Here is a 24,203-nt window from a genome sequence, read left to right on the forward strand (position 1 = left end):
CAGACGATGCCATTCCCTTGCTCAAAGCTCTCCAGGGCTCCCATCTCATTCGGGATGAAGGCAGGCTCCTCCCTTCGGCCTACAGGACTCCATGTGATCTGACCCCCGAGTTCATCCTACATTCTTCCTCCCCCTCTGTGCACCAAACCCAGTGGATTCTTCTTTGTCCATTGGGTTTGACTCTGACAAAGCCAAGAGCATGTCTCCTGGGGACTTTGCACTTGCTATCCCCTGTCTTTCCCCACATTTTCATCCGAGAGAGGGAGAGGGAGAAGGAGAGAGAGAGGGAGAGAGAGGGAGAGAACTCACATCCACTAGTTTGCTCTGCAAATGACAGAGCCTGGAACTCAGTCTGAGTCTCCCACATGGGTGGCAGGGACCCCAACCATTTGGGCCATCACCACTGCCTCCCAGGTATACATTAACAGGAAGCTGGAATCAGGCAAGGAGCTGGGCCATGAATCCAGGCGCTTCTGGTAGGAGATGCAGGTGCCCCAGTGGGTGACTGAGCTGCATGCCACACGCCTGCCCTGCTGGCTCTGCTGATCTTCTAGGGTTTGGGTGTCTCCTCCTCAGAGGCCTTTTCTGCCATCCTCCCCAGAGTCATCCCCCATGACTTCCTGTTCGCTTGCTTTCCCTCCGATACGTATCACGCAGCACAGCCTGGAATGACCTGTGTTTCTGTTCTCTGGGTTGTGGTCCAACACCCCACTCCCTCCTACGCTCAGCTCCATGAGGGCGAGAGTGTGTTGTTTGTGTTCTGCTGAATCCCCGGAGTGCAGTGCAGTGCACTGGGGGAGCCCAAGAAGCCTTTGTTGGAAGGATTCATTGGAGTAAAATGCTTGGTGACACCATTCATTCTACACACTGAGCCTCTGGTGCCCAGGTAAATGCAGAGACTGAGTGACATCATCTTCCATCCAGTAACTAATGAGTTAATTGTCTTTTTAGTCATGTAGGCCCGGCTTCCCTTCTTAGGGTCTGTCCCAAATGCCTAGCACTGTGGTTTGCAGATAGGAGTAGCTTAGTTAATGATTTGGACTGAATTGGAGAGGGCAGTTAACCTTAATGGAAGGTTAGAGAGGTCATCCTAAGACTTTTGCTTGGGTGTCCAGATTTTGGGTGTGTGCTACAGCTACCGTGCTCACACGTGTGTGCCCTCCTGGTTGAGAGGAGGGGGAAAGAGGGAAGGCAGAAAACCTGTTTCCAGTCCTGCATAGCCATCCTAGGGTCAGGTAAAAGGGCTGTCGATGGTAAAAGAGCTGAGGTGCCTTTTGAAACCAGAGCACATGAGCCCAAAGATACAAGTCTGGATTAAATGAGACATTGCAAGTTTTAAATATAGGCAGCCTTGAGGAACCTGTGATTTGGTGCTGCCCCGGTGTCTGAAGGCCCGGGAGCAGCAGTGTTGGAGTCACGTGTGCCCAGCTGTCTGGGCCCGAGAACCGAGCTTTCTGCACATCTTCACGTCTTTACCTGCCGCCCGGACCGCAGCTGGTGGCTCTGGAGATGCTGAAGCAGGACAGACACACGCTGAGGTGGGCGGGGGGCAGGCCAGGGCCGGGGTGGATCCCTGCCCACTGCTCGCTCCTGCTGAGCTGGGAACTGCGAGCAAGATCCTGGGCCTCCCTGAGTCTCCGTCTTCATCTGCAAAATGGCAAAAATGAAGGTGCCCACCCCACTAGGGTTGGTTGCCGCGAGGGTCTGGTGAGCTGTGGGAGGTGGGGACCAGTGCCTCTTGTGGCACCTGGCACACAGGAGCACCCCAACAGCTGTCCACGGGTGAATACACATGCCACACCCCCCCCCCCAGGCTGGTGTCCTTGAGTGCACTGGACTGGGACTCCCTGTCCAGGTCCCGCCCTAGAATCACAAGTTTTAAAACAGTCTGCCAAGCTCACCCAAGGCTGATCGGTCTGCAAATAAGCAACTTAGATGCACCAGTAGCCTCAGTCTGAAGAGAAAGGGTCAGCGTGTACCTTCTTCTCCAGGCATGGTGCTGACTTTGTCCTCCCTCCCCGGTCCTGCCCCACAAGACCAGACTCTCTGAAAAGGAACGTGGGGGGAAGAGGAGATTAATTACTTTTGTATTTTTTTTTATTTTGTAAAGCTTTATTTATTTTCTTGAGAGGCAAAGTTACAGACAGAGAGAGGGAGAGACACAGAGAGATGTCTTCCATCCATTGGTTCACTCCCCAAATGGCTGCAACAGCCGGAGCTGGGCCGATCCAAGGCCAGGAGCCAGGAGCTTCTTCCAGGTCTTCCCATGCAGGTGCAGGGGCCCAAGGACTTAGGCCATCTTCTACTGCTTTCCCAGGCCAGAGCAGGGAGCTGGATTGGAAGTGGAGCAGCCGGGACTCAAACTGGCACCCATATGGGATGTCAGTGCTGCAGGCGCATGCTCAACCCACTATGCCACAGTGCCAGCCCCAAGTATTTTTATTTTTTTTATCGGGGGCTTTGGCCTACATCTTAACTATGAAGAGATGAACCCGTACATCACTGGACACTGAGCAAGAATGGGTGGAGACAGCAGGACTCTGTAAGGAGCTTGGGAGAATGTTCTGCCCGTCACCTCTGAGAGCTCCCTTGTGTTTTATTTTTATTGTGATAAAATACCTATAATATAAAGTTTACAATCTGAACCACTAAAAATATTTGTTTTATTTGAGAGGAAGAGAGAGAAATGGGGAGACAGAGAGATTCTCCATCTCTGGTTTGCTCCCCAAATGCCTACAACAGCCAGAGTTGGACCAGGCCAAAGCCAGTAGCCAGGAGCTTCATCCGAGTCTTCACACAGGTGGCACGGCCCAACCATCGAGGCCATCTTCAACTGCTTTTCTGAGGCCATTAGCAGAGAGCTGGATTGGAAGTAGAACATCTGGGACACAACCCAGTGTGCATATGGGATGCCAGCATTGTAGGCGGCAGCTTTACCCGCTGCACCATAATGCCGGCCCTAAGGAACCCGACTTCATGAGTCGCCATTTGGTGCCTCCCAGAGTGCACATAGCAGGAAGCTGGAGTCAGGAGCAGAGCTGGCACTTACCCAGGCACTCAGATATGGAGACACTCGGTGTCCAAAAGTGGGGTCTTAACTGCTAGGCCAGTATCCGGCCCTTTGAGCCATTTTTAAGTGTACAGCTCAGTGGTAGTAAACGCATTCACTGCATCCTACAGCCATTACCACTTCTATTCTAGAAGTTTTTCTGCTCTAGCAAGGCTTTGAGAAGAAATAGCTGGTACGGGAGGTGATCCCAGGGAACATGCAGGGGGTGCAGAAGTGAGACAGGAAAGGAGTCCCTGGAGAACTCGGGCTCTGAGCCATCCCAGTGGGGGGCAGGAGAGCTGGGCAGTGGCACTCTAGCCTCCATCAGTCGTTGGCTGGGGGAGGGGCATTCCTAATTTGGCCCCCACAGAAAGCCTCAGCAGTTGGCAGTTGGAGCCTGCACCGCAGGGTGAGCCCAGTGAGAGCACCTGCACTGCAGGGTGAGGGCACCTGCTGGAGGGAAGGCATCACTGGTGGCTCAGTGAACATGACGTGCCAGCTGGCTGCAGGGCTCGGCGTGTCCTCAGGTGCAGACCCGCCTGTACTGTGGCTCTTCACACTGGGTCCCTGGAGGGGGCTCAGCTGCTGCATGCATGCGCCTGGGCATGGGGTTAGGACCGGGCAGAGGGGGGGCAGGGAGTGGGTGCATTAGGGTCCACAGGGTTTGGGGCGCCTTCTGCTTACACCATCATGGCTCCTTTTAAAAGTCTGTTTTCTTTTTTAATTCTGCATGTTCTTTTTTTTTAAGATTTAATTAATTAATTTGAAAGGCAGATTTAGAGAGAGGGAGAAAGAGAGAGAGAGAGAGAGAGATCTTCTATCTGCTGGTTCACTCCCCCAAATGGCCACAATGTCTAGGGCTGGTCTTGACTGAAGCCAGGAGCTTCTTCAGGGTGGGTGCAGGGGCCCAAGTGCTTGGGCCATCTTCCACAGCTTTCCCAGGCACATTAGCAGGGAGCTGGATCGAAAGTGGAGCAGCCGGGTTTTGAACCAATGCCCATATGGGATTCTACCATCGCTGGTAGCAGCTTAACCCACTACACCACCACACTGGCCCATTAAAAGTCTGTTTTCCACATTGAGCTTCCATTTTCTCAGGAAAGAAGAATTCTGCCACACACACACACACACACACACCACTGAAAACCACTAATACGTGGTAACATTGATCTATGGAACAATTAGGGCCGAAGGATGGCACTTCAGCTTACGAGACCTTTCCTAAGAATTTAGTCCACTCCAAACACAAGGACTGGCTCTATTAATCTAGAAACTTCATTTTCCTCTAGAAAAATGAGTTTTCTTGAATTTGGGTTAGAACACCAAAGATAATTAAGAATGAAGATTCTGTTCATCATAACTGGCCAGTTTCTCTGCAGCCACAGGGAGCTCTTCTGCCCTTACCAGGCTGGTGCAGAGCGCTGATGGTGTAGAAATCAGGCAAAGTCTGGCTTGGTGCATACCATGAAGACAACCAATATTTGTGTTCCGGGTGTGTCATGTGGGGCACACAGAGAGAAGCAGGCTGGGTCCCAGGAAACCTAGGCTCTGATCCCCAACTTGTCCCTGAATCACTTTGTGGTCAGGGCCAGTCCTTTAACCACTCCGTGCCTCAGTTTCCTCACCGGGGGCTGCACCTGATTCACCTACTTAACGGAGAGAGAAGTCATGAAGCTCAAAGGAGCTCTCCTGGTGCAGGTGGGCCTACTCCGGGAGAGCGCCGCGAAGCAGGACAGCGGTCAACGCTCCTGGCATCCTGCCTTTATTCAAAGGCTGTCGGGATTTAGTAACCATTTAGATTGGCTCCACCTGATCTGGTGAACGTTTTGCCACAGATGTTCTCCTGTGTGTTTCATTTTCCTTCTGCATAGACCTGCTTGGAGGTAGAAGATTGTTTCCTGGGAGTTCATTAAGCAGGCAGGAACAGCCCCCTCTTCCTCCCCCCAAGAAAAAAATGATTTTTTTTTAAAAGACAAAACCGAGAGAACAAAAATGTGTGCAATTTGCTTGGGCACTAAGGTGTCATCACTCACACTCAGATGAGGCTGTACCCGGCTATTCTCTGCCCAAGTGGTTCCAGGCCTGGGTGGGTGCTTCCCCTGCACAGAAGTAACCAAGGGGGCCAGCGCTGTGGTGTAGTGGGTAAAGCCGCCGCCTGCAGTGCTGCCATCCCATTTGGGCTCTGGTTTGAGCCCCAGCTGCTCCATTTCTAATCCAGCTCTCTGCTGTGGCCCAAGTCCTTGGGCCCCTGCACCTACGTGGGACACCTGGAAGAAGCTCCTGGCTGCTGGCTTCGGATCGGCACAGCTCTGACCACCACATCCATTTAGGAAGTGAACCAGCGGTTGGGAGACCTCTCTCTCTTTGCCTCTGCCTCTCTGTAACTCTGCCTTTCAGATAAATAAATCTTAAAAGAAAAAAGAAAAAAAAAGAGGTAACCAAGAGAGCCCCTGGCTGTAAGAGAGCCGGGGTTACAATGAGGCCTGGGAGCCGGTGGGACACCAAGGCTCTGCCGTATAGCAGGAATTGGAGTTTCTAGAATGAGGACCTGGAACTTGGGCCTTTTGTGGCCCCACAAGACCACCCTTTCAGTGTTCTCTGCAGAATGTTCGGCGTGTAGCTGGGGCTACCCTGGCCTTGCGCCCCCCAGTCCTGCCACTCATGCTTACCCATTTACCCTTCTCTGCGCACTGCTGGCTTGGACTCTGAACTTCCTGCCACACCCATCCCATAGAAGCATGGAGGCAGAGGAGGACGTGTATCCGTGACGAGAAGCGCACACGCACACCTGCGCTTACCTTCTGAAAGGCCCTGCCACCACCCCACCCCCAGGCGGGAGCTCTCCTGCCTGCACATTCCCCAGGGCCAGACTTGGTGCCAGAACCACAGTCGTTTTGCCATGCAGGAGCTGTTTTCTGCACAGAGAACCCAGGAGTGGAAATCTAGAGAGACGCAGAGACAAAGCATGGGCAAGGTTAAGCCAGGAAGGAGATCCAGTCAGTGCTTTGCTGGGCAAAGGAGTCATCTATTTATATCATTGTCAGCCTTACAAGCCACATCTCTCACAGGTCTGAAGGGGCTCCATGCGTGATCCTGGGTCCCTACTGTCAACACCCACCCCACTCACCCATCACCTATGACCTGTTCCGGGACTGAGAGGCAGTAGGAGTGATGGTTAAGAGCCTAGACTCGTGAGCCTGGATTCAGACCCCCGCTCTGCCCCTCACCAGCTGCAGGGCAGGTGTGCTACTTCCCTTCTCTCTGCCTTAGCTTCATTTGGGGATGATGATACTAGCATTTCTTTCTTAAATATCATGGATTAAATAAGCTAAAAACATGGGAGCTCTTATAACTGCCCGTGCACAGGCTAGCCTGTTGTTAGCATCAGCACTGTACTGACCGGTTCAGAGAGGCAGACAGACTTCTCTAGCCCCACAGCTGCTCAGTGGCAGAGTTTGGGCCAGGCCTCTTCCTAGTCACGTGTTCTTCCCACTCCCTGATGCAGAAGCACTTCTGTGTCCTTTCCTTTTTAAAATGTATGTATCATATTTATTTGAAAAGCAGAGACAGAGGGAGATCTTCCATCTGCTGGTTCCCTCCCCAAATGGCTGCAACAGCCAGGGCTAGGCCAGGCCAAAGCCAAGAACCAGGAACTCCATCTGGCTCTCCCACCTGTTGTGGCAGGACCCCAAATACTTGGACCTTCATTTGCCACCCCTAGGGTGCACATTAGCAAGGAACTGGATCATTAGACTAACTGGGACACCAACCAGGCATCCTGATAGGGCATGGATGTATCATCCCAAGTGGTGGCTAAGCCGCCCCCTAGCCCTTTTCTTGCATTTCTCCATAAAGCTCTCTTGTCTCCAAGCGATGGCCACACAGGATTCTCTGGAGTTTCAGTGCTGAAGGGTGGGGAGGCCAACTCAGGGCCCCTTCCCTTCCCTCTTTCCTTTCCTTTCTCCTCCTCTTCCCCTGTCTGCCCTCCAGCCTCAGATAAGGGAGACAGGTGAAGAGGGGGTGGCGAGCAGGTTGGCAAAAGACAGTCTGATCCATCCCAGCTTCTCCCTCTGTCTTCTCATTCCAGACTTGGAGATCACAGTCCCAATTCGACACTCACAGCACCAGCCTGGGAAAATCGAGTTCGGAGTCTACGAGAGCGGTCCCAGGAAAAGTGTTTTCCCCCCACGGATGGAGCTGAGACGAGGAGACTGGAAAACAGACAGCACCTCCAGCACAGCGAGTAAGCAGCGACCCGGGGAGGGGCGGATCCCAGTTGGCACCTTTGGGCCTAGGGGGACATTCTGCTCAGAGCCCAAAAGATCTCCCTGGGCCTGGTTTGGGTTTGAGAGGGGTAAAAATGGGGAGCAGTTAGCCTGTGAGGTTTGCTTTTTATCCTGTGAAACCATGGTGATGGATAATCATTACTCTATCCTTTTAGAAATAGCAACCCCTAATAACAACATTAACGTTTATGGAGCACCTATTAAATGCAAAGACCCTGCATGGATTATCTAATTTAATTCTCACAGAAACTCCAGGAGCTAGGAGCCATTGCCTCTGTTTACTGAGGAAGGAGCTGGAGGCTGAGTGTCTCGTGCAGGTTGCAGAGCTCACGTGGTGGAGCTGGGGTTTGACCGCAGTTGGTCTGGATCCAGAGCCAAGACTCTGAGCGCCTAGTCTTGCTGCTTCCCCAGCTGGGGAGAGGGGAAGGGCAGGGCAGTGAGAAACCTTGGGAAGCAATGGACTCACACTTGAGAATTCCGACTTTTCAAGCCAGGGAGGGGATCTAATTAGCCAACGTCTTTCTTGAAGAGGAGCCTGATTGCGTAGATAATGCCGGCTGATGTGCAGCGGGCTGGGGGCTTTACTCTCGTTTCCAGGGCAGGGTCGGCTGACTCCAGACATGCTGGGTTTTCAACTTGCAGAGACTGAGTTGCTCTCCTTTCGTGTATTTCACTGTTATCAGAACAGCTAACAAAGCAATAGGAGAGCCAGAGAAAAGCTGAAGTTCAGGAATCGCAACTCCATCTTAAGTGTCAGGTGGAGAAGCCCAAATATGTTGGATCAGGAAGGCCATCTAACCCGGGCTTCTGGTCTTTTTTGCATCCAAACTCCCTCAAGAGACTGATACGCCCTTGTCATTTTCCTGGGAAAATGCTTGTGTACGTCCACACATGCACGAACGTGCACATGCACACACACACGCTGGACCACTCACGCACTTCTGCCCGCCCTTGGCGTTAGGTCAGGAACCTCTGAACTACTTCCCCTCCTTCCTTTATGCATAGGGCATTTGCAACCCAGAGAGAGAAAGAATTTTTGCCAAGGTCACACAGCCAGTAAGTAGCAAAGGTGGGATTAGAACCCAGCTCCTGCCTCTTCCAGGTTAAAGTTCCTGCCACCACCAACTGTCAAAACAGAGCCAAAGCCTGTCCCTCGACCACCTGGGAAGTCCAGATGGGACAAAAGAGGCAATAGTTTGTTTCCAAAGCACCCACTGAGACACTTCAAGAATTCTGAAAAGTTCAGAAATGGGGAGATTTTCCCAGGGAATCACAGGTGGCAGAGGAGGCAAGGGGTAGGTGGCTCTTCTCTCAGATACATGGGAGAGGAGAGGAGAAGAGCGAGAATTCTCCCCATTGAGGGAAGTGCTTTCCGAGGTGAGAGGAGAGCAAGAGCTGGAAATTAAACAAGATGAACTGGGAAAGCTCGTTTCTGGTTTAGAGTAGTGTCGTGGAAAATGTGTCAAGTGTGTGTCTTACCTTGGGATAGCTTAGGGTGAGGGCAGGGTAGAAAGAGTAAGCTGTACTTTGACCTTGTGCAGTGGTTTATTGCCCAGAGACAGCTGGCTTATCTGGTTAGAAAGTGTCATTGAGTGACTGACCACAGGATTCTACTCTCCTTTGTGGCTCTAGACACACCCAGCCTGTTACACAGTTTCTGTTAGCTTTTGCTATGCAGCAAACCATGCTGAAGCATGGCTTGAAACATAACCATTCATTGATGGCTGATTCTACAACTAGGGCAGGGCTCAGAGGGGCTGCCTCATCTCTCCTCTGTGTGACATCAGATGATGAGCTGTGAGCTTGTTTTGGACAACTAAGATGGCCTCTCCCTATGGCCTTTAATTCAGTAGCCTAAATTTCTCATATGGCAACAAGATCTGGAAAGGGAGCATTCCAGATGGACAAGCCCTAAGGACAAATGATTAATAAAAACCAGCTTGAATCACACTTGCTAATGTCCAGGCCAAAGCAGGGCACCTGGCTAGCCCAGAAGTGGTGATGGGGGTGAGCGGGAGGGGCAGGGGAGAGCACTGGGAGTGAGGTTCATTGGGGGGGTCCCTAATGATTAGTCTACCATCTTGGAATTGATGCTGCTAGTGATGGCTGCTTATTCAGAGGCCCTGTGCCACGCGTGTACCGTGTGCTCTAATTCATTGTAAACAACAGTTCTGTGAGTTTCTGCATGAGGAAATGGAGACCAAGAGATTAGGCACCTTGCCTTGGATCTCTCAGCAAGTAAGCAGAGGTGCTGAGATTCACATCTAGTTTGTCCGTCTCTTAACCATGGGGAAGTACTGCCTGCCACGTGGAAATAGTCCTAGGACAGAGAGGAAGACTGGGTGTGGCCGAGCTCTGACCCACCAGCTGCTCCTCAAGCCCTAGAGTCACACCCTAAAATGGCACTATTTTAAATGATGGCACAGCTGTCAGCTCTTGGGAACCACAGAAAAATAGTTGCAGGTTAAATCTGGTTATAACTAAAAATCGAAGCCCTCGATATTCATGTTAAGTTTGAAAGAGAACAAAGTTGCATTACAGATGCACTGTTGACTTTCTCCTAGGTTTGTCTGGCCCAATTTTCTTAAGGGTTGTATTATGTGTGGTCATTTTTTACCCTCATTCATTCGTCCACCAAATATTGGGGAATGATCTGTACAAAAAAAAAAAAAAAATGGAGCCAAACCAAACACTGGAGACACAAAGCTGAAAAAGAATCAGGGCCTGTCTTAGGAGCTTGCAATGGAAGAGAGAAAGTATAGGAATAGCATGAATACAGCTCAGTCTGACCCTTCTCCTCTGATGACAGAGCCCTCCTCCCTCTGGGAAATCTGAAGGTCAGGAGGGCTGGGCCACAAACACCTGCTCGCTGTGCAGCACAGAGGCTGTGTGGGCCAAGAAGGTGTTGGCCCCAAGAGGGGACAGGACCAGGGCAGATGAAGCAGGGGAACCATGGCTCTGAGTCAGAGCTGAAGCTCAAGATCTAAGATTGCCACAGGAATGGATGGTGGGAGCTGATGGACGTGAATTTCCCAAGTCACAGAGCCAATACCTGTACAGCTTTTTATTCCCAGCTAACGGATAACCTTCAAAACAAGTTTAGGGGCCAATGCTGTGGCTTAGCAGATAAAGCCACCACCTGCCATGCCGGCATCCCATATGGGTGCCGGTTCAAGTCCCAACTGCTCCATTTCCGATCCAGCTCTCTGCTATGGCCTGGGAAAGCAGAAGAAGAGGGCCCAAGGATACAGCTTAATAAAAAATACATCTTAATAAAATAAGAATACATAATAAAATTAGAATACATCTTAATAAAAAAAAGTTTAGTTCATTGGGAGGGAATTTGATGAGCAGTTATCAATGAAGTGGATAGCCTCTAGGCCTGAGGGGTTACTTTTAATTGGGTAAATCTGGAGAGGTTTGACAGCATGTGTTCTGAGCATAGAGACAGAGGAGATTTTAGACTTATGGACAGATGTAGACTGGGGAAATGGAGAGAAAGGACAGTGTGGCCAAGTGAACAAAATATTTGTTTTTAAAGATTGCTTTATTTATTTGAAAGTCAGAGTTAGACAGAGAGAGGAGGAGAGGCAGAGAGAGAGAGGGAGAGAGGTCTTCCATTCGTTGGTTCACTCTCCAGATGGCTGCAACAGCTGGAGCTGAGCTGATCGGAACCCAGGAGCCAGGAACTTCTTCCAGGTCTCCCACGCGGGTGCAGGGCCCCTAGGACTTGGGCCATCTTCCACTGCTTTCCCAAGCCATGTCCGAGAGTTGGATTGGAAATGGAGCAGCTATGCCACAGCACCGGCCCCAAACAAAATATTTTGACACATTGATTTTAACTTATCTTTTATCTCCCATCTGCTGGTTTACCCCCCAAATGCCTGTAACAGCTGGGCCTGGGTCAGGCAAAATCCAGGAGCCTAGAAATCCATTCAGGTCTCCTTTGTGGGTGGCAAGTACTTGGTGTCCATAAGTACTTGGGCCATTTTCTGCTACTACCTTCCCATGGACTGAATTAGAAGCAGAGTAGCTGGGACTCAAACTGACACTCTGATATGGGATGTGGGGCTCCCAAGCTGTGGGTTAACCCACTGCACCACAACAGCCCGCAAGTGGCATCTTAACTGCTGTACCAAATGTCTGACCCTTGGCACATTATTTTCAATTTAAAATATTCTCCCAAGAAATAATCCAAAGTTATTATCATAACCTGCTGTATTCAAGCTAGCATCTAAATTAATTAGGTCAACATTGATGCCATAAATTAAGTCAAAATTATGACTGCTTACTAGTATTATAGTAGACTAGTAGGATTAGTAGCTATTTGAAGTAGAAAGCCTGCAAAACTAAGAGCTGTCAATACTGTTAGTGGTGATATTGATAAGTTCAAGTTAAACCCAGCATGTTATAGTTGGTTGGTCCTGTTCCTTGGTCACTAGAGCACCATGTGCTTGAGCTTGCTCTGGTACTGTGCTGACCAGTCAGTAGCCCTTGACCACACATTTACATTTAAATTTATGTTAATTAAAACTAAATAAAATTCAAAATGCATTTCCTTGGTTGTAGTCTCCAAGTTTCACATATTGGATGGTACACAACAGATAGCACTAATCTAAGGATGTAAGTCATTGATTCCCAACTCAAAGCCTTGAGCACCTAAACTCGCATGGTCAGAGTTCCTTCCATGAACAGAAATGTATTTTTTGAATTTGTGCTTTGCACTTTGTTTGTGTTAGAGTGGCTGGCCCTTTATTAGAGAGTGTATCTGCACATGTAGTGCATGAACATATTTGCTGTAATTCCAAAAAATGTAAAAAAAAAATGCAACAACAAAATTAGCTTGCAGAATTTGGAGATACTGCTGAGCCACTGAGAATCCGAGCACTTCTGCTTCCTTGTCTGTCAAATGAGAGCACTAATATGAAGTAGGGTTTTCCTAAGGATTAAGTGGCAATCCTGTTTTTGAACAGTAAATGTGTGTTAAGTCTCAGTAAATGGTAGCTATAAAACAGAAAAAAAAAAGTGATAAAAAGTGGGCTATTTCATTTTACGCTGTAAGAAAACAAAACTTTGATAAAACAGTATAAGATGGCCACATGTTGCAGAACCCCGTATTCACGGCCCATGTGTTAATTCTAACAGTAAAACTGTCAGTGCTGGAGCCCTGCATTTTGTTTTAGCCTGAGAGAACCCACAGTCTGGCTGATCTTGTTTCTGCCCTGTAGGCAGTGCAAGTAACCGATCCAGTACGCGGAGTCTCCTCAGCGTGAGCAGCGGGATGGAAGGGGACAACGAGGTGAGATCCAGGACCCTGCCCCATCTGTCTGTTCTAGGGGTCATCTCTGCAAGAGGTGGGAATCCAGGAGGCAGTAGGCAGACACAGAGGGTCACGTGTGATAAGATTTCACCTGTATGAAATACCCAGAGTGGGTTATCCCACAGAGACAAATGCAGGCTAATAGTTGCCAGGGGTGGGCGGGAGTGGGGAGTGGGAAGAAATTGCTTACTGAGTTTCCTTTGGGGATGATGGACAGGGTTTGAGACTAGAGACAGCTGGTGGCTGCACGACACTATGAATGTATCAATGCCACAAAATGGTTCATTTTGAAATGGTTAATGTCAGGTGAATTTTGCCTTGCCCAGAAAGAAAAGAAACAAAGGAATGAGATGGATGGATGGATGGATGGATGGATGGATGGACAGATGGAAAGATGGATGGATAGATAGATGGATATACATAGATAGATAGACAGATAGACAGAGGTTTGTGGCAAAATTGGTAAATATTGGTAAACAGAAGTACTTTATGCAAGGACTGCACTCCAGGTCAGCCCAGTTTGAGTCAGTGAGTCTGCCCTGATCCTGTGACCACTGACTGGGACTAGTCAGAAGGACCTACCAGGGTTGCTACCAACCCTGAAGACTCTTGAGAAAGGGTCCTAGGTGGGCATTTCTAACAAGCTCCTAGGCAGTGCCCATGTAGATGGGCCACACACCACACTTTGAGTAACAGATTTAGAATTTAGGCGATTGATGCTAATTGTCCAGACTGTCTTCTGCAGTGACTCTGGGAGGAAGTGGAGAGCTGCCAGTGTCGCTGGGTCCATTATCAGTTCATGACCAGGCTTCAGCCACAGCCTAAGGAGGGATGGATGAAAGGTTGTTGGAGGGGTGTCGAGCTGAGCTGGTAGCATAACATAATTTCCACCTTCCTTTCTCATCTTGTTGGCCGTAGGATAATGAAGTCCCAGAGGTTACGAGAAGTCGGAGTCCTGGCCCCCATGTGGATGGAACAGCCACCATGCCCACGGAGCGGCCCCCTAGGGTGCCTCCCCGAGCTGCCTCCCAGAGGTAACACTGAAGCTGACAGGATGATTCCCCCCCACTCTCGGAATTCTAGGGGAGAGGGGGTTGGGACATCTGCAGCGGCCTAAGAGTGAGTGCGGAGATGAGGGAAACGCCGGCTCCTCATGTATCAGTGTGGGCTGAGTAATTTCAGCGATGCTTTACTCACGTTGTGTGTGCAATGTTTCTTTTTTTTAAGATTGATTTATTTATTTGAAAGGCAGAGTTACAGAGAGGCAGAGACAAAGAGAGACACACACACACACAGAGAGAGAGAGATAGAGAGAGATAGATAGATAGAGAGAGAATCAATCCTCCATCTGCCAGTTCACTCCCCAAATGGCCACAATGGCTGGAGCTTGGCCGACCGTAGCCAGGAGCCAGGAGCTTCTCCCAGGCCTCCCACCTGGGTGCGGGGACCCAAGATCCTGGACCATCTTCTGCTGCGTTCCCAGACACATCATCAGGGAGCTGGATCAGAAGTGGAGCTGCCGGAACTCGCATCAGTGCCCATATAGGATGCCAGCACTGCAGGCGGCAGCCTTACCTGCTAGGCCCCCGCACCAGCCCCGGCGTGTAGTATTTCATAAGTGAAGTACACTGATGAACATCAACTTTTTAAGTAATTTTTATCCATTTGACTAGAATTCAGCTCCTACTAGCACATTTCCTTGGCTTTATTGCGGGAACAGTGGCCTTTGAGGAACAGGTGATGAGAAGGAATTGGAAATAAAAATGCAAACGAGAAGCAGCATGGTGTCCTGGGGGCGAGGCTGGCTCCAGAGCCACAGTCCCGGAGCCAGTTCTCCAGCAACTGCTCGTGAGCCTGGGTGGCTTATTTGACTTTCACATGCCTCACTTGCCTTGTCCATAAAATGGGGATGTTTACAACTTCCTCATAGAGCTCTAGGGTTTATTGGGTTCCTAGCCTATTGCAAGAGCTTAACAATGTAAGTGGTTTTTAATATATCAGAGGAAGAAACATCTGGAGACCTGGAGATGAGCAAGATACTAAAGAGCCTGAGGAATTCACTGGTCTCTGATGTGTGTCTGTCTTCATGTGGAGCACGGGCCTCTTTGAATGGTGGTGCAGAGTGGTGGCGACAGCAGTCAGAGCTGGCTCACGTGTCTCTCAATGCAGAAAGGAGCCCTTGTCTTGGGAGTCTCATTCTTTGATGTTTGAGACATGGTATATTTTGGGAGGAGGGGAGAAGAAGGATAAATGAGGAAGCTTTTGTATCAACCAGGATTTTTTTCTGCATTTTGAACATTCTAGCTTAAGTGAAGTTCAGTAGAATTGGAGAAGGTATAGCAAGGAGGCCCTCCTCCCAGTGAACTGGAAAGAGAAGTGACCCTATGCTAACCATGTCCCCATTTCTCCTTTTGCTGTTTCCCACTTTCTCTGTTGCTCCCAGCAACAGGGGTGTACTGACACCTGTGGCACACACAATTTCCACAGCACCAGGTTGTACCACATTCACCCGGTGTGTTTCCTTGGTGTAGACTAGAGGACATATATTAGAATATCAGTCCTAGAGGGAATCTTGGTAACAATCTAGTCCAATCCTTGAATTTGCATTAAGTTTTGTTGCTTAAAAATTCTTAATATAGTTGGTGGCTGGGGAGGAGGGCTACCAAGGGCAGCTATGATAGTAAATGCTAAGTATTGAGAGTTTACTATGTGGCAGGTACTACACTAAACATACTAAAAACATTACCTCATCTAGTTCTGTCCTTAACCATGTGAGGTAGCTTTGGGTGTTAGCCCATTTTGCAGATACAGAAACCGGAGCTTGAGACTGAGTTGAGACTTGCTCTGTGTGGCAAACCCCATGGGTCTGACTCTAGGAACCCCTTTCGTCATCACTGTTACACCTGCCCCAGGAAGCCTGGGTGTTGGGAGGAGATGCAATACCCGAGGCCATTTAGTCTCGAAGGTAGAGGGCTTTGGAGGCAGTTATCTAATTCTACCCACGTAAAAGTGTTGTCAGCTTGAAAATGTGGCTACAGAGATACTGTACTGCAGGATTTTGTTAAGGGAAGAGAACAGGAGAAAAAACAGGGAAATGGGATCTAGAAATTAAAGGCTAGAAACTGCGATGCCTGTCCGTGCGTAAGAAGAGACGCAGGTGAATTACCTGGGAAGTCTGGAGGTATGTTGTGATAAGGAAGGGAGAGAAAAGAAGGAAAACACCTTTGGTAAAGAAACAGTGTTCACAAAGAGGTCTGTAATTGATCAGACTTGGCGTTTGTGTGCATTTTTGGTGTGAAAAAAGATTTGCAAGTATGCAATTGGTTTGTAATGATGCATACAGTGTTCATAATAAAATGAGGAGATTTTTGAGCAGAGGTTAAAGCAGGCCTCCCCTCTGAGGGACTTTGCTGTTGACCTGCTTACAGACAGGAGGGGAAGCTGACCTCGGGGTCCCTATCCTCATTCCTCCTCTGGTGCTTTCCTGAATCCTCCCTCCCACCAGCAGCACTGGTGGGCACAGCCTGCATCCCATCCATCACACCGTCCCACTTCCAGTCCTTTCCTCTGCTCATTGCCACCAGCAGACACGGACTGCAAGCCCCCACCCACAACTCAACCTCCTGCCTGCTCTTGGCTGGGGACCTCCACCCAGGTGTCCCACAGTTATCCCAAACACAGCCCATGTAAAATGGAGCTGGCTTCTGCTCAGGCGCTCCCTGCCTGAGGTGGAGGCTCCATTCTGTCCCTTCCCCAAGCCCTGAACCCAGGAGTCATCCCAGATTCCTGCCTCCCTCACAGCTCCCACGTCCAGTGTGGCTCCTGGCTCTGTTCTGCAGCCCTTTCGGCTCTCAGATCCACCCCTTCCTTCCCATCTGCCAGGGTCCAAGGTCATCTTTGGAGGCCCAGTCAGTTTCCTCCACACTGCAACCCAAGTGTACTTTCTAGAACAGAAGTAGCTGATGATGTCAGTTCCTGGCATGAAAGCCTTTCAGATGTAATCCTGTGGATTTTGGTGTGCCCTGGCCCTGCCTAGCCTCATGTCCCATCCCCACCTCTACCTTCCCAGTATTCCCCTATTCCACACTCCTTAAGGATTCCTGGCATGCTGTGCCATTTTCTACTGTCTGTCCAGTCTGTCCCTCTGGCCTGGAATCCTGTCTGCCCACTTTCTTCCAATCTTTGCGTAGAAAATTCCTGCGCATCCTTTAGGGCTGAGTCCAGACATTGCCTCCTCTGGAGCCCCTCCCTGATGTTCGCAGAGCGAGTCTTTTGGTTCCCCAGACAGCTCTATTATAATACATCCCAACCCTTGTTTATGTAGCTGTCTCCTCCAATGGGAGATCAACCGCACAAGATTAAAAACTACAGTATTTTTTTCCTACAATCTCCAGTGCCTGGCACAAGACTGGCACAAATGAGGAACCTAATAAACATTTATCGTGTAAAGAGTCCCTGGATGAACGGATGACTGGTGCTGTTCGGGGTGGACTTCCCGAGTGCTTCAGTCATCCACCCTGGGGCAGGCGGGCCACAGGTGGTAGAGGGAGACTTCCCATTCCTGAGTTGGCTTGGGTTCCTAATATACTTAACAGAAGAAGCAAAGTAAGGGGAGGCAGATGGTGCTAACAGGAGGAGCGATTCGCCAGACCTTTGCACGGCCCTCTCCCCTCTCCTGGTCCCTGTTGGGTAGACAGCTGCCAGTGCCGTCTTTGTGTAAGTAGGGGCCTACCATAGCTGAGGGGAAACAGGCAAGTTCTGGCTGAGCCATTGCCTCTTTTTTTTAACGTGTTTTCCCGTTCACTGATGGTTTGCCCATCACTGGCAATCTGTGGACACCTCTTGAAGGCATAGCCCGGTTGGGTGCCTCATTAGAGGCTTCCTGCAACACCAAGAGTTCTAAAGAGATCTGTGGAGTTCCTGGGAGGGACTGGAGTGGTCAAGGAGTGGGGTACTTGGGACAGAGGCTATAGAACAGGGAAGTTAAAACAATTATTTTAAATAATGGATGGAGCCACACAAACGCTTACAAGCTAAACATCAGCCCTGCTTCAAAAGACTGTTACCCAATGCCGGGTATGCTGGGATCTTGAAGCACACTCATCACCAGCGACCCCTCACCCTTTTCTCCTCTCCTCACAGGAAGGAGAAAGCAGCTGGAGCCCAGGTGTCTCCGGACAGTCCTGGATGGGCTATCTGTCCCCAGACCACCGTTTCTGATTTAGCACCTTGACCTCCCTGGCTCTGCCATCCTTCATCACCACCCCACGTCCCAGAGCCTGGACTTCCCATCTTTTGCTGGGGCTGCTACCAGAATGAAGTATAGAGATGACCCGCTTGTAGGTTCCGCCCCACCCCCAGCTGCACAGCAGGGTCGCAGAATGCAAAGGAGGAGCCAGCCAGGGATCTCCAGTATCCTGGTAGTGGCTCAGGGAGTGTGCCTGCCGCAAGATCTCGGAGTAGACCTGTAACACGCACAGCCAGATTGTGAGCTTTTCTTCTTGAGTGCCTGTTCCAAGCCAGAAGCTGTGCTACCTGCTTTCCGGTTCCCTTTAAGCCTCAGCCAGTTCTCCAGTGCAGGCATCGTTACCTCTGCTTGCCAGAAGAGAGAACAGCTTCTGAGAGGTTGAATCTGCGCGCGCACACACACACACACACACACAGAGATGTATGCGTCAATGCACCCGCTGCACGGCCTCACAGATTGTCATTCTCAGTTTCCTTGTCCAGACGCTCAGTACGGTTTAGAGCGGCTGCCTGTCGTCTGTCTTCACTTACAGCATCTTCAGGGTGGTTCTGTACCAGTTGTGTTTGCTGTAATAGATCACACCCGGGGTGAATGCACACAGACAAATGTTTGAGAGAAAGGAGGAAGTGGGGGAGGGAGGGAGGGAGAGAAGGAGGGAGGGGCAGCTGAATGAGCTCAGGTAATAGCCGCTCTAAGCCCTCGTTCATAGGGCAGGCTGAGGAGGTGGAAGGACGCTGTTTCACTCCAACGCTCGGTCCCTCGGTGACAATCCCACGAAATCATCCGCTGATTTCCTGAGCACGTCTGTGGTTATTCTTTTCCGCCTCTACCTCTCTTTCTTGTCCCTGAGCCAGCCTCTCCTTTCCAAACCCTGCTGTCATTTCCTTGATCTGCACAAAACCTGCTTTCAAGAGACATTTGGTAAATATTTACTCATTGATTCGGTCGGTCCTCAAGTGTGCAGCTCCGGGGGAGCCCTGTTCGGTTGTAGCACCTGACAAAGCTCTCTTTCTTGACTTATTGACTTGCTTCCAAGAGAATTAAATATTGGTTTTACAGTACACTTGTGGAAATGCTATCTGTAATGGTTGAACCTATCTGTAAATGGGCCACCTGAGATGTCGCTTGGGACTGTGCAAACCCCCCCCCCCCCCCCCCCAGAATAACATGGAAAGCAGACCCGGAGCTGGGATAACACCCTGGTCTCCTGAGGAAGTAGTCGTGAGAAGCAGATTTTGGAAGTTCTCAGTTCCTCCCTCAGCAGTCTCTCTACTGCAGTGTGTCTCCAGCCTGGCTGCCTGTTAGAATCACTGGTGTTTTAAAATCTAGGTTCGTTTATTTATTTATTTATTTATTTAGTATTTATTTTATTTATCTGAAGGCAGAGTCAAAGAGAAATCTTCCATCTACTGGTTTACTCCCCAAATGGCTGCAGCAGTAGGTGCTAGGCCAGATTGAAGCCAGGAGCTCATCTGGGTCTCTCACATGAATGCCAGGGACCCAACTACTTGGACCATCTTCCATTGCTTTTCCAGATGCAATAGCAGGGAGCTAGATTGCAAGCAGACTGCCACTCCAATATGTAATGTGACTTAACTCACTGGGCCACAACACCAGCCCCTAAAATCGAGGTTTTATTATTATTTAGAAATGGCAGAGTCAACAGATCAGGAAACAACTTCCGAGAAAGATTGTTATACTCACAGTTCCCAAGAGGAGGGGCCACACCACCCTGTTGATGTGGGAGGGCACACAGTGCACACCAGGGTTGGTCAGGACACACAGAAAGGGCAGGGGAAATGAGGGCAAAGCCTTTACTGTGGATTCCAAGAGAAGAACCAGAGGCGACAGGGTAAGCAGACTTGGGATTGGCTAGTTTGAATCATAGCAGTGGGCTCTGGAAAGTAGGGGCTGTCTCTGGTTGTCTGGTACCTGGCCAGGGGTGATAGAGGCAGGTGGATAGTGACCCAGAGGAGGTGGTTGTGATTTGCATCTGGATTGGTTGGTTTGCATGTGAAAGGCATGTGTTTGCTATCTCTGGGAATAAGCTCACCTTGGGGTGGTCAGTGTTTCCAGGATCAGCAAGGACCCAGATAACAAAGAATCAGAAAATAAAAGGCATGGTAAATATAGCTGGTTTGAGGAAGGACACTATTTTTTTTTTTTTTTTTTTTGACAGGCAGAGTTAGACAGTGAGAGAGAAAGACAGAGAAAGGTCTTCGTTCCGTTGGTTAGTTCACTCCCCCAATGGCCGACAAGGCCCGCGCTGCGCCGATCTGAAGCCGGGAGCCAGGTGCTTCCTCCTGGTCTCCCATGCTGCTTACAAGGGCCCAAACACTTGGGCCATCCTCCACTGCACTCCCGGGCCACAGCAGAGAGCTGGAATGGAAGAGGAGCAACCGGGACAGAATCCAGCACCCCAACCGGGACTAGAACCTGGGGTGCCGGCGCCGTAGGCCTAGTGAGACACAGCGCCGGCCAGGAAGGACACTATTAAAACATTTTGTTGTTTGTGCCCTACCCCCTAGAGATTAATGGTGGACTGAGTCTGGGATAGAGCCTGAAAATTGTTTACTTTTTATTTATTTTTATTTTTAAAGATTTGTATCTTTATTGAAAGGCAGAAAGAGAGAGAGAGAGAGAGAGAGAGAGATCCTCCAGTGGTTCACTCCCAAATGACTACAACCTGACTGTCTGGGTCAGACCAAAGCCAGGAGCCCAGATTTCCAAATGGTTCTCCCACATGGGTGGCAGGGGCACAAACACTGGGGCCATCTGCAGCTTCTCCACATACATTAGCAGGGAGCTGGGTGGGAAGCAGAGAAGCTGGGACTTGAACTGGTGCTCTGATATGGGATGCTAGAATCACAAGTGGTGGCTTAACCCACTCTGCCACAATGCTGGCCCCTATTTTTTTTTTTAACTTTTATTTAATGAATATAAATTTCCAAAGTACAGCTTATGGATTACAATGGCTTCCCCCCCCCCCCCATAACTTCCCTCCCACCCGCAACCCTCCCCTTTCCCGCTCCCTCTCCCCTTCCATTCACATCAAGATTCATTTTCAATTCTCTTTATATACAGAAAATCAGTTTAGTATATATTAAGTAAAGATTTCAACAGTTTGCCCCCACATAGCAACACAAAGTGAAAAAATACTGTTGGAGTACTAGTTATAGCATTAAATATCAGTGTACAGCACATTAAAGACAGAGATCCTACATGATATTTTTTAAAAATTAATTAATTTTCTATGCAATTTCCAATTTAACACCAGGGTTTTTTTTTCATTTTCAATTATCTTTATATACAGAAGATCAATTCAGTATATACTAAGTAAAGATTTCATCAGTTTGCACCCACACAGATACACAAAGTGTAAAAATACTGTTTTAGTACTAGTTATAGCATCACTTCACATTAGACAACACATTAAGGACAGATCCCACATGAGATGTAAGTACACAGTGACTCCTATTGTTGACTTAACAATTTGACACTCCTGTTTAAGGCCTCAGTAATCTCCCTAGGCTCTAGTCATGAGTTGCCAAGGCTATGGAAGCCTTTAGGGTTCGCCGACTTTGATCTTATTCCAATAGGGTCATAGTCAAAGTGGAAGTTCTCTCCTCCCTTCAGAGAAAGGTACCTCCTTCTTTGATGGCCCTGTTTTTTCCACTGGGATCTCACTCGCAGAGATCTTTCATTTAGGTCTTTTTTTTTTTCCCCCAGGGTGTCTTGGCTTTCCATGCCTACAATACTCTCATGGGCTCTTCAGCCAGATCCGAATGCCTTAAGGGCTGATTCTGAGGCCAGAGTGCTATTTAGGACATCTGCCATTCTATGAGTCTGCAGTGTATCCCACTTCCCATGTTGGATCATTCTCTCCCTTTTTGATTCTATCAGTTAGTATTAGCAGACACTAGTCTTGTTTGTGTGATCCCTTTGACTCTTAGACCTATCAGAGTCATCAACTGTGAACTGAAATTGATCACTTGGACTAGTGAGATGGCATTGGTACATGCCACCTTGATGGGATTGTATTGGAATCCCCTGGCACATTGCTGGCCCCTATTTTTAAAAGCTCCATTGGGGTAGGCATTTGCTCTAGAGGATAAGACACCCAAGTCCATGTCAGAGCATCTGAGTTTGATCCCTGGCTCCAGCTTCTGACTCTAGCTTCCTGCTAGTACAGACCCAAGCAGGCAGCAGTGATGGCTCAAGGAAACTGGTTCCTCCACCCACATCGGAGGCCTGGATTGAATTCTGGGCTCCTAGCTTCAGGCCCCACTCCAGCCATGGCAGGCATCTGGGGAATGAACCAGTGGATGGGAGCTCTCTGTCTGGCTCTCTGCTTCTCAAATAAATAAATAAAAGCTCCTCTGGAGATTCTAATTGTGCAGCTGGAATGGGAGCTACAGCTAGCATATGTCACTCAGATGTTCAGATGCGTGTCCGGTCTCGTTGACAGAGGAGCGTTTCCTTTGCATGGCATTACCAAGTGTACCACAAGTTGTGGGTGCCTAAAAGCTATTTAATCAAATGATTTTTAAAATGGTGTTGCTTTGTCTTCCATTTCAGGCCTCCAACCAGGGAGACGTTCCATCCTCCACCACCTGTTCCACCCAGAGGCCGCTGATTCCACCTGCTCCAGCCTGCCTGCTGCGGCCCTTCAGACTTGCAGTTCTCAGCCCGTTAGTGACTCCAGACTTTAAGATCCACCCTCATGGGGGATGTTTGCAGCCCTGCTTGTTTGGGTCGTCCTTGAAGAAGACATTATTAAAGCACGGAGAAGTGAAAGACTAAGGATTGTATTCACCATTGCCAAGTGTATTGACCCAGATACTTGTTAGCCAAAAGGAGAAAGGCCTGCGTATCAGAAGCTTGAGAGAATCAATCAAAAATGTACTTTACAAATGATTTTACTGAAATGCACTTGTATTAGTTCTCCTGTATTTGCTAGTCTAGCCTAAATTCTAGAAATGTTTATGACTGGGGGGCCAGCGCCTTGGCTCACTTGGTTAATCCTCCGCCTACAGTGCTGGCATCCCATATGGGCGCTGGTTCCAGTCCTGGCTGCTCCTCTTCCAGTCCAGCTCTCTGTTATAGCCCGGGAAGGCAGTGGAGGATGGCCCAAGTGCTTGGGCTCTGCACCCGCATGGGAGACCAGGAGAAGCTCCTGGCTCCTGACTTTGGATCGGCGTAGTTCCGGCCTTAGCGGCCACTGGGGGAATGAACCAACGGAAGGAAGACCTTTCTCTCTGTCTCTCTCTCTCTCTGTCTATAACTCTACCTGTCAAATAAATTAAAAAAAGAAATGTTTATGATAAGACTTATACTTTCAAGTAAGAAGATCAGAGCCCCATTTTAAAATAATTGTTCAGGTTTTCTATATATTCAGAAGGGTGTTTAAGTGCTAGCACCAGTCACCTACCACAAACTGAGAATAAAGCAGTCAGCACATTAAGGAGATTGATTCTGACTCTTCTGATACAGAAGGCCAGTGAGGTCCCACAGGAGTCTGGAACCGAGAGTAGCTTGTTGGTTAGAGGGAGACCTGGGTCTGGACTCAGGACCTGCAGGTTCTAGGTCGCCACAGTTTTGATCTCCAAATACCCAGTCTCTCTCTCAGGGAGTGCCCGGGTCTACAGATGGGCTGAGGCCTCTCAGAGGTTTCCTCCCTTCAGAGCTTCCAGGCATAGAACTACTTTCAGTCTGGGCATTTACACTTCAGTACGCTTTCCAAACAGCAGTGTTGACGGAGAACATCTAAACACGGTTGGGAACCAGAACTCGGGATGCCAGGAACTCCACTATGTTGCCCTAGCCTTTAAAGTCTTAGTTCTGGCCTGAGAGAGAGAGAGAGAGAGAGAGAGAGAGAGAGAGAGGATCCTTGACTTCTGCTCTGCTGAGGGGTCCGAAGGAGGGACCTTAATAGGAATAGTTGTACAAGTCCTTCCTTACACATTCTTGCCACCATGCTCAGTAAAACTGGGCAGAGAATGTAAAGCCTTAAATATGTCATTCATTCCAAGTCCCTGTCACATAAACCTGCCTTTAAAGCATGAGTCTGTAATGACACCTAATTATGTAGTGAAATTAGTGTCAGAACTGTTTCTTTTAGAAATATCAGAAAGCTGGATGTTTCCCATGAAATTATTCTCCGTTTCACACAGGTATATAAAAACCACATTAGTAATGATCCATTTAAGTACACTTTTATTAGGTCCTTTTCTGATAATCATTTGATTCTTTCTAAATCTCATGCCTCACCTCAGAAAACAATGACGTTTATTGAACTTA

At 49.1% G+C, this 24,203-nt stretch overlaps 1 protein-coding gene across 1 annotated transcript in view; it reads left to right on the forward strand.

Annotated features, from left to right (window-relative positions):
* PIK3AP1 (phosphoinositide-3-kinase adaptor protein 1) overlaps positions 1 to 24,203 on the forward strand; it is a 127,069-nt gene extending 102,866 nt beyond the window's left edge. The window contains exons 14-17 of the mRNA XM_062214797.1: positions 7,137 to 7,292; positions 12,564 to 12,634; positions 13,574 to 13,689; positions 22,482 to 24,203. Coding sequence (XP_062070781.1) covers positions 7,137 to 7,292; positions 12,564 to 12,634; positions 13,574 to 13,689; positions 22,482 to 22,539 — 401 coding nt within the window. The 3' untranslated portion in view covers positions 22,540 to 24,203. The remainder of the gene's footprint in view (positions 1 to 7,136; positions 7,293 to 12,563; positions 12,635 to 13,573; positions 13,690 to 22,481) is intronic.

The sequence above is a fragment of the Lepus europaeus genome, chromosome 17, assembly GCF_033115175.1.
Source record: "Lepus europaeus isolate LE1 chromosome 17, mLepTim1.pri, whole genome shotgun sequence".
Lineage (NCBI taxonomy): Eukaryota > Metazoa > Chordata > Mammalia > Lagomorpha > Leporidae > Lepus > Lepus europaeus.